The sequence below is a fragment of the Arachis ipaensis genome, chromosome B03 (genome assembly GCF_000816755.2).
Source record: "Arachis ipaensis cultivar K30076 chromosome B03, Araip1.1, whole genome shotgun sequence".
Taxonomy (NCBI): domain Eukaryota; kingdom Viridiplantae; phylum Streptophyta; class Magnoliopsida; order Fabales; family Fabaceae; genus Arachis; species Arachis ipaensis.
The window spans coordinates 50677062-50687704 of NC_029787.2; the positions used below are offsets into that span (position 1 = coordinate 50677062).

The 10643-nt window shown below is 35.8% G+C and overlaps 1 protein-coding gene across 4 annotated transcripts in view; it reads right to left on the reverse strand.

The window, feature by feature from the left end:
• The window catches only part of LOC107630513 (auxin response factor 19), an 8010-nt gene extending 567 nt beyond the window's left edge, over positions 1-7443 (reverse strand). The window contains exons 1-12 of one of the 4 annotated variants that reach the window (XM_021118917.1): positions 7112-7443; positions 6560-7018; positions 4723-4835; positions 4529-4624; positions 3982-4038; positions 3725-3880; positions 3543-3627; positions 3358-3448; positions 3098-3283; positions 2805-3000; positions 525-2543; positions 90-280 (exon numbers count right to left, since the gene is read on the reverse strand). In XM_021118917.1, coding sequence (XP_020974576.1) covers positions 90-280; positions 525-2543; positions 2805-3000; positions 3098-3283; positions 3358-3448; positions 3543-3627; positions 3725-3880; positions 3982-4038; positions 4529-4624; positions 4723-4835; positions 6560-6602 — 3233 coding nt within the window. In that variant the 5' untranslated portion in view covers positions 6603-7018; positions 7112-7443. Of the gene's footprint in view, positions 1-89; positions 281-524; positions 2544-2804; positions 3001-3097; positions 3284-3357; positions 3449-3542; positions 3628-3724; positions 3881-3977; positions 4039-4528; positions 4625-4722; positions 4836-5031; positions 6523-6559; positions 7019-7111 lie in introns of those variants that run through there. The other 3 variants (XM_016333669.2, XM_021118918.1, XM_021118919.1) reach the window with 3 other exon arrangements.

The following is a 10643-nucleotide window of genomic DNA, read 5'->3' on the forward strand; positions in this document are numbered from 1 at the left end:
GCAAGGAATTATAACTTGAAGGTTAAGAAAAATATTTGATAATGTGTGAGAAAGAAGATGATGACAAATACAATGATTTTACTACTTACTCCCACGGGTCATCACCAACAAGAAGAATGTCATTCTCATGATCCACATATACTAGTTTCCACTCGGTCCTTTGAGGATCTTCTAGCTGCCCTTCAATCCCGAACATTCGAGCCAAATCGTGGCGGAGTTCATCATATCCTTTGTATCGCGTGACGTCGATACATCTTCCAACAGAACCACATTTTTGAACCTGCAAAATATGTATTGGAAGTCCGAAACACATGCAGATAAGGTCAAAGAATTCGAGGTTAGTTTCCGGATGACAGAGACTTCAAGAATATAGTTTTCGGGTCTAAGATTGCATATGCAAGTATGCAATTAAAGTGATGTCAAAAGCATATTCAAATTTATATTTTTAGCATAATTTCTTGTACATATGTCTCAGTAAGTATTGTAGATTCAAATTATTTATAAATTTGTCAAGGAATACAAACCTTAGTGTATGTTCGCATTCTCTGAGTCTGGTTAGCCCATAAGCCATTATTCAAAACCCCAGCATCGTTCATGGGAATATCACTTGAGCAACCAGGCTTGAAAGGCATGTTTGGCACCCCAAATGACTGCGAGCTGATGGCGGCAGTGGACAGCTCTGTTTCGATGTCTCTTGGAGCACCACCATAGTTAGCCAGCAAGTTTTGAAGATCTTTTTGAGAGTCATAACCTCTTGAGAGCATGGTATCCGCTGCTAGTCCATCAAGATTGGAGGCAAATGGTAGATTTTGTCTAGGATGCGATTGAACATCACCATCCATGCAGAAGTTTGGAAGTTGGAAGTTCTGGTGGATGCTACCCGGATCAATACAGTAAGATGTTCCGGACGAAGAAGCTTCCAGCTGATCACTGATTGTGCCTTTATACTTAAGCTGGTCAGGCCCTTTTATGCCGGATAATTCATGTTTTATCTGCATATCAGACTTATTATGAAGCTCTTGCACCAAATTATTAGTCGGCTCAACAACCGACATTCCCCCAAATGTGGTTGGTGCTTGTTGATTTCTTTTCATGAGATTTGGTGGAGATATCTGGCAGGTATTAGTAGACGGTGAAGTCGAGCATGACGGGACGTCTACATCGGTAAGACTAGAAGGAGCTCTACTAGTTATAACTGATTTCTGTGCATTCAGGGTTGGTTGGTTCACCGAAAGCTGTTGCGACTGCATTAGAGACGAAGAAGAGAAGCTGTTGCTGTTGAGAAGCTTCTCCATTGGGAATGAATTATTTCCTAGCTGTTGAGGTTGATGCTGCGATTGAGGCAGCTGCGGTAGTTGCTGGTTTGCCAGATGAGTATTTTTTTGCTGCAGAAGCTGTGACTGCAATAGTGGACTAGATGTTGAAATAAGTTGCTGTTGCTGCTGCTGCTGCTGCTGCTGTTGCAGTTTCTGCAGCAGCTGTAACTGTAACTGTTGCTCTGAGGCGTTTTGCTGTGACATTTGAGTCCCTTGAAGTTGCTGCAATGCCCTCTGCGATGTGCTTTGTTGCAAGAACTGCAATGGAGATTGTTGCAACTGTGTCGGTTGTTGCTGCTGCCTCTGTAAGAGACTAGTTTGCTGATCTATCGGTTGCTGAAATTGCGAGTCTAATGGCAAGGATGTCATTAGCATTGCATTCTTGTTGGCAGGTTGGATACTTTGTTGTGTCGGCATGCTTCCGGAGACTAATTGCTGTTGCTGAAGCTGAGAATAGGTTACCGGTTGTGGAACTTGAACACACTGATTAGAAGTAACTACCCGATTATTCATAATTGGCTGTTGACATGACTGTTGAGGTTGGTGTTGCTGCGGTGGAGGCGGCTGCTGCTGTGGTTGTTGCAGCTGCTGTGTTCTCTGTTGAGGCAGTTGGGGCTGCTGTTGCTGTGACTGCGACAAGTTTTGTGGCTCCGGCAGCTGCTGTTGCCTCTGTTGCTGCTGCTGCTGTGGCTGAAGCTGGTTTACTGGCGATTGCAACAATGACTGCAGCTTCTGCTGCTGCTGCTGCTGTGGCTGCTGCAGCTGTTGGGGCCATGATGTCATAGATTGCTGCAGTTGGTTGACTTGGTTGGGTAGATTAGGTTTGTTGAATTGAAGATTTGGTGCAGAGAGGACTGGGGCTTGGAAGTTCAATATCTTGGATTGATCATTATTGTTAAGGTTGCCATGGAGTGTATTGGATGAAAGCATAGATGGCGGGAAAAATCCGGATTGGGCGGCGGCGAACTGATTGTTCTGCTGCTGCATGCTCATCCATTGCACTAAACTCAAACCAGGAAAGATTGAGCTTGAAGCATCCTTCATGCCAAGTTCATCTCCAAGCCAGGGCATAGCTCTCTTAAAAGCATTTTCTATGTCAGACTCGTCTTCTGCAAAATCAACAACAAAGCGAGGAGGACAAATGTAGAAAGGAGTAACTACTGGTTCAACATCCCAGATCGAAACTCTGCTTGGGCGCTCCCCAGCTGTTGATTCATCCCAACCAACCTATCAACAATTTAAAATTATACTACATGCAGTAAGCTACAACAGAAGTTCAGTATCGACTAGAGCGAACCGCATAGCATCATGACCGATGATCATATTTCATAATGCATGTTAGCTTTTGACTTCCATAAGTTGAGGAAAAGGCCAATAAAAATTTAGAAGTTAAACACCAATATAAGTTCAATAATCAATTATTCTTCATACCCAGTTATCCAGATAAACCACATATTTCTTCATGAAACATTATTGGTTCAGTAATACCTGAAGATTGCGCCACTGTGAGTTTTTCCATCGGACCGGATCCAAGTCACTAACGCCGGTGATTGTACCCATATATCTGCGTACTCCAGACTCCTCAGTCTCAAACATCATTCTAAATCTCATACCAAGAGAAACTTGAGTGTACATGGCCTTGTTGTACTTGGCCAACGGAATCACAAATTCCGACGGGCTTGCCCTGTTATAATGATATAAGTTATAAGAGGCTGTCACAAATATTCATAGATTCCATTCTGATTCATCATAGCATAAGCAAGCTAAATATTAAATAGTACCTTGGATTATAAAATATGGTAAAAGGGCTGTTATTTGAAGCAGCATGAGCTGCAGCAGCAAGAATGCCAATGTGCATGCTGTCGCTGGATATTACCGACGAAGAGAGTGCCGGCTGCTGCCTATTAGCGCGCTTTATACCTAAAAGAAGTTGCTGTTTTTCATCTCTGAAAACCAAAAATATCTGGCTGAGCCACAGGGTGAAAAATTATCTCTGGAAGTTTCTATTCTTTTGTAAAGAAAAGAAAATAAGAATTCTTACCTAATGAAAAGAACAGAATCTCCGGCAAATAGCCTTTTCGTGCTAACAAAGACACTCCATCCAGTAGTCAACAAGTGCCTCTTTGGTTGTCCTGTAACCAATTATTGTGCATCATTAAGACATATTTCAAACCATTGATAATATATTGAAGGAAGAAGGCAATCTGAATAAGCTAGTGGTGATACCGCGATAAATATGCCTAAATGTCCATGTACTATCGTGCAAATCCTTCGCAACAATCTCCTGAGCCGGAGGTTGCATCGAAAAGTCCTATCAAATGCAAATTCTGGTCAGCATTGACAGGGAAAATCCCAATGGACCACATAAAACTCGAGTAATGAATGAAAAGGAAACAATTTATACACACCAGAGGTGGGAATATTTTTTCGGCTGCTCGACGAGGCACAGAAAATCCACCATGAGTGCTTGTGTCACTAGCTGTGAGAGTTTTGCAAAAGAATTCAGTAGGTTGCTGGTTTTGCTTGAGACCCATGTCGGATGCCAGTATTGCTTCCTTATCATACTGTAAAATACATACAACAGTCATCCATATAGTTCCACATCGATGAGAAATAATAACCCAGATACATGTTAACAAATTCTATGATTTAACAGCTGACCTACTTTATTTACAGGTTGAAGGGTCATTTGAGCATAAACCTCGTCAGTTTCAGGATCAGCCTGATCAAAAACAGAAAAGAACATCAAATATGTATCCATCATTGATATATATATTTTTCACTAACTAAGACAATAAGGACCATCATATCAAATGCTTGAGAAAGTAAGCACCTTTTGGTTTCTATATTTATTTCCTATTTTCATATTTCAGTTAGGGAAAAAGTAAAAACAGAAGCCAAAGTAGAAAACAAGATTTTATTGCTTTCCCTTGTTCCTTAAGACAAACAACTTTACTAGTAACAAAGATATAATCCTTTTGCTCCACAAAAGATCCTTTTTTTCCAGAAAAAAATCATTACTAGATTAATTTCTCATAGCGACAGGCCAAGTCGAAAAATGTGAGAGAAGCTGAAAATTAGCATGTTCTCCGTTGTGGACAACAAATCTTCATCTAGATGGAACATGTCTTGTTATAGATATTATTACAAAATTCTTAAGAAGTTCATGTTGTGTGTAGAACAGACACTCTGCAAGAGAAAAGTGCACCTACATGAAGGACAACATTGTGAAGCATGCAAATCAACTTGGATGGAAGGTTCGGGTAACTTGGTACGAAGTCGGCCTCCTTTTGCATGGATGCTGCAACCTGCAAGTTGCATCCCTCAAAAGAAACCGCATCAGCAACCAACAAACAAACAAAACAAAGTATATCAAGCTCTTCGAACTTCGGCATATGAGACATACTTGTTCGCTGTGTCCTTGAGGGAAATAAACCACAAGACTTCCAATAGGAGGTAAAGAAACCAATGGTCCAGCACAAGCATGCCATAACTCTGAATTGATTGTTTTCTTTTCTCCTGTTTTTAATCATCAAAGGCATATTGTCATCTTGTTCGGTAGAAAGATACAAACATTAAATAGTAAAATTGTACTCTTAGGCCCCATTTGGTAACTCTGTCATGAAAGTAATACAAATACATTGGAACACATAAATCTGTTTGGAAAAAGAGACAGATACATTAATAGGCAAAATGACAAATGACACCGTCCTACCACAAAATTTGCTGAGATCTTTGTCCATGGAAGAGTGAGGACAATGGAAATAGAGAGAGAGTCACAAATTTCTATCTTGAGACACCAAAAATAAGCTTAAGGTATATTATCCCAGGAAACAAAAGTCAAATGGAAATTTTCATGTAATAGGACAGCCCGGTGCACAAGCATCCCCTCTTAATGCAGGGTTCGAGGACAGGCCGCACGCAAAGGGTGTAACACTGCCTAACCTGATAACTATTTTATTGACTGTTTCCACGGCTTGAATCCGTGACATTGAGGTCACACGGTCACGGTCACTTGGAAACTCAATTGTTGCTCCAAGGCTCCCTTTAGAAATTTTCATGTAATAGTTTCGTATAAATTACACACGAAATTCATCCATTAAAATTTCCAACCTTGTCTTTTATTCCTTTTCCAAGCATACCCTTAAATTCATTCTATGCTTGTTTATGATTAAGGGTCAAAAGTCAAAACACATAAGGAAAAGACTGAAATTGTAGAATTCATGCTAAAAGGCAACAAAACACAACATTTTAAGAGCTAAAAGAAGCACAAAACTTTGTTCACACATGTTTACAACATGCCAAATAACATTAGTGCCACAAACAGAAGAAAACCTGTTTCATATTGGTTTTCCTCATTCTTCTGATTTTACTAACGGTTGATTGACTTGATTCAGTACCCTATTTGGTTCTAAGTGAAAAAATAGTCAGGTGAAAACCCATTCATGATACACCATAAGCTTCAAAATGAAAACTACTTTGGGTTAAAAAAATGGGTCATGAAGATCAAGAATCTTTACATGAGATTATCATTGTCCTTATTGTATCTGATTTAACAAGAGAGGACATTGTTGTACCCTCCCCTAACCGTTCCACACCAATGAATAAACAAATAAATAAAAAGGAAGAAGATTTCTGAAATTTAGATAAAAATAACTATCCTTATTCTTCACAATTATGCCATCCTTATTCCTTATATGAACCCAACAAAAAAAAAAAAAGAAGATTCCTCGGAATTTTATTAAATTAGTTCCACGGAATTGATACCAAGCACATCCGGACTTCAATTTTACAACCTCAAAAAATCAGAAAAATAATAAAAAAAAGGTGACCAAAAAATAAAGGGTGAAAGAATGCAATGAATGAATGATGAAGAAATAAAAAAAATAAATAAAATAAAAGGAAAATAACTGATTGAGTGAAGATAACTGATTGAGTGAAGAAAACAAAACTTTAGCAAATCAACAAAAAGATTTGCAACTACACAATCAAATGAAAAACGAAAATTCCCTTCTTCATGATGCACTCAGATTTATTCATTCTAATAAAACGGTATTAAACTAATTCAACCAGGTCAAAAACAGCATTTTCCTTGAGACAAATCAATGAGCAAAGTTAGTGTTTATTTTCATGATACAGGATAAAAAACACATAAGAAGAAGAAGAAGAAGAAGAAGAAGAAGAAGAAGAAGAAGAATGCAGAAGAAAATAAACCTATAAAAAAAAAAAAAAGGAAAACCCACCTTCGCCAGAATTAGGCAAGAAACCATTGGAAGGAGCCTTCATTGCAACCTTATATAAGAACAAGTTCAATACTTTTGGCCTTTTTCACTAGCAACAAGATTCAATCTTGTTTACCAAAGTCCTTTGTTTTCTTTTCTAATTCCCACAACCCTTAACTCCAACTCATTGCCCAAACCAACAGCAGAAGATGAAGAAAACACCCCCTTTTTGAAGCCCCCCCAAAATGGAAGTAGTTGTTGTTTTCAACTCCAAATCAAGATAACACAAAAAGTTCCAAATCCAACACCATGAAGACTTGTTCCACTTTCTTCAATCTGCCAACTTAGCTTGAAAATCCAGAGGACCCCAGCTCAGAAACATTTCAGTGTTGAATCACAAACCAAACTCTGTGCCCATATCAACATATAGCATTGAACACAACTGGAGCTGATGATGGTGTTCAAAAACCATCCCAAAACCTACAAAAAGCATATAAAAGAAGACAACCCAGTTAAGAACGCATTTCAAAGATTCCAAAACAAAAACTAAAACAGAGAAAGAGCATGAATCACCTTGAAAGCACCATATTCATCATTCAAAATGGAAAAGCAGCAGAGAATAAGAGGAGCAAAAGAAAAAAAGAGTTATGTTTTTTGAGAGGATTAAGGTGGCAGAGAGAGTGGGGAAGAGACCAAAGTTGAGAAAACTGACTTGTCGCCGGAAAATCAGAGGAACTGAGGAAAAGGAAGACAGCTTTTATTTTTTATTTAATTTAATTTTAATTTTCTTTTGCTTTTCTTGGGTTGCTTTATGTGAACAAGCCGACATGAAATATATGGGTGAAGCAATCAATCAGAGACAAAGCATAAGGCATAGGCATGGTTAAAGTCTTAAAAGAAGAAAGAAAGTAAGTTAGAAAGGAAGCAGGGTATTATAGTAACACCAACACTAACACACGCATTACCACTAAACATGATTAACGATTTGCTTAATTACATGAACATCAACATGAGTGTTTTTTAGACATTATTCTTCCCCGCTATTATAAGATTTGGGCCCCACTCCCAAAATACACCTCACGCGTCCACTTAATATTTTGGAATATTTACTCCACATAACCGAGCCTAATTTTCTTATTATTTTATACATCATTTTAAAATTTTTCTATCAATAATGCTTTTTTAACAAAGATAATCTTATTGCCATGATAATAATTACAAGAAAAAATACATTAAAAAGAAAAAGAAATAATAATAAAATTGGCTACTATATATTAATATATTTTTATATTAAATACTAATATATGATGACCAAATAATTTTTATAATTAAATCTAACTTAATTTTTTTTTCTCTTCTTCTTTTTTATCGTTGCTTTACATTTAAATATATTGTTTTTTTTTCTTTCTTCTGTTTATTTCTTCGATATTTTACTCCTATGTTCTCTTCTTTCCTTTAAATATTCAAATTCTTTTTAATTTGTGTTGTGTTCAAATCAGTTATTAATAAAAAATTTCATTTAAACAAACTAATTTTTAAGTTTAATTATATAAAAATAGCACAAAAGAAAAAAAAAATTTATTTAGTTAAAAGAAATAAGAATAACACAAAAATTAATTTGAATAACACATAAATTATTTTAAATTATACAGATTTTTAGTTGAATAATATAAAAAAACATAAATTTTAATTGGATAATACAGAAATTCATCATTTATGTGTTTATTCTAAACAAATTTAAATATTTTTTTTTTATGTTTCTCTTCAAAAAGTTATATTTACCTTAAAAAAAATTAGAGTAAAGTATTGTTTTTGTCCCCAACGTTTGGGGTAAGTCTTAAAGTTGTCCCAAACATTTCAATCGTCCTATTTAAGTCTCCAATGTTTCAAAATTGACTCAATGTTGTTGAAAGTAATATGATTAAGTGTAATTTACTTAGATATGATTAAAAAAATAATTGAATAATATATGTATAGTAAAAAATTAATATTATTAAAGGATAAAATTAAATTTTATTTTTATGTATTATTTTTGTCCTCAATGTTTTTGTCCTATTTAAGTTCCTAACGTTTCAAAATCGTCTCAATTTTATCATGTCGTCAATTCTGTTAACGAATCCCTAACGGCAGGACAACATTGAGTCAATTTTAAAACGTTAGGGACTTAAATAGGACTATTGAAACGTTATGGACAACTTTAAAACTTACCCAAAATATTAATGACAAAAACGATATTTTATTCAAAAAAAATTATGTGATCATGATCCCAGATTTCTATATTTACCGTGAATAAACTTATGTCTTGCTTCCTATGTTTCTCTCTAAGAAGCTGTGTATTTATTTTAAAAAGTTTCTGTGTTTGTTGTCAAAAAATCTCTATATTTATAAACAAAATTATAACATTAAATATGAAGACAATGATAAAAAATTTTGTATTATATAAATTTAATTAAAAAAAACATATATACTCACTTAAAAAGCAAACAAACATATAATAATTTTATTTTGTGTGAAACAAAATTATACTATTAAATATAAGGATAAAATGTATAATTAAACCAAACCTAAAACAATATTACACAATTCACCCAAAAAGAAAAACGTTACACAAATCACCCAAGTGCATATTTCTATATAAATCAAATGAGATACATTCGATTTGTAAATCCCCATTGTAAGTGATTCGATTTACTGGGTGGCTGACACGAATGCATAAATCGACTCTAACTAATTTGATTTGCATTCGTCTTGGTAATCCGAATTTACTATGCGGATAAATCGAATGCATCTCATTCGATTTATATAGAAATATGCACTTGGGTGATCCATGTAACAGTGTAAATTAGTATTTTAAAATTAATGTGTAAAATATAGTTTAGTACTTTAAAGATCTATAAGTGTAAATTAGTATTTTAAAATTAATGTGTAAAATATAGTTTAGTACTTTAAAGAGTAAATGGTCAAATTAATTCATGGAAGATCACTCGTTCTCTAATTTAGTTTCCAAAGGATTTTTTTTAATTAAATTTGTCCTTTAAATATTTTAAATTAATCATATTAGTCATTCCATCACTTCTATTGTTAACGACGTCAGAGTTTGTTGATATAATACCACTACAACAAAAGCAGAAAATAGCGACAGATTATTAGTGTCTGTTTTGACAGTCGCCACAATTTGCCAATTTAACGGTGATTCTGACAGCGGTTTTAAGAAGAGCAGCTGTATGATTCGATTTGTAGCGATTTTTACAAACCCGCTGCTAACCTGACTCTATCCATCAAGGGTTCGACCTCAATTTGTCCTTTTTCTGTTTCATTCTATTTTTCACTTCTGCTCATTCCTCAACTTCTCTCGCCATCGTCCCTGGTCGTTATCGGATTCGACCTTGTCCAACTCCTCTGTTTCGTCTCTTCCTCCAGATCTACTCGCCATCTCGTTCTACATGTGCGTTGTTCGAATCTGCTGTAGATGTATGAGCGTCCAGCTTCTGTCGCCTCCAATCTATATCGCCGCCAGCCTTTTACCGTCACCATCCATCACTGATTTTTCTCTTTCTTCCTTTCTTTGTTTGTTTGGGTATTCACTTTCTTATTTTGTCTTCTTTTTTCTCCTAGGTCATTGATTTCATTTTTTTACGTTGCTGGAGCAGCAAAACGAGGTGAGTTATTGAAATTTGTCTAATTATACTAGCTAATTGTGTTTGTTACAAGTCCAATTTTTATTTTAGCTAATTAATTTTTGTCTAATTTTACTATGAAATCCATTGCTCTATGAGCCCCCCGAATCTTGTTAACCCTAACCCTTTCTCCATGAGCTTCGAATGGCGCTGCATTTGCTGGCCCTGACCCCGAAGCAATGTTCCCCTGCTTCTTTTCTTCTATCCGTGGTTCGATTTGCTGCAGCTGCACGTGTTTCTTGCCATGGTCGCCTCCGGCCTCCGTCGCCACCACCACCATCTCAGTTCTCAGGTTTTTTTCTTCTTCCTTTTATTTCTTTACTCGGGTTTCATTTTTTTATTCATCTTTTTATTTAGATTCTTGGATTTGTCAATTGATTGAACACCGAAAGTTATATTTCAATTAACAACTTAAAGCAATCAAAGAT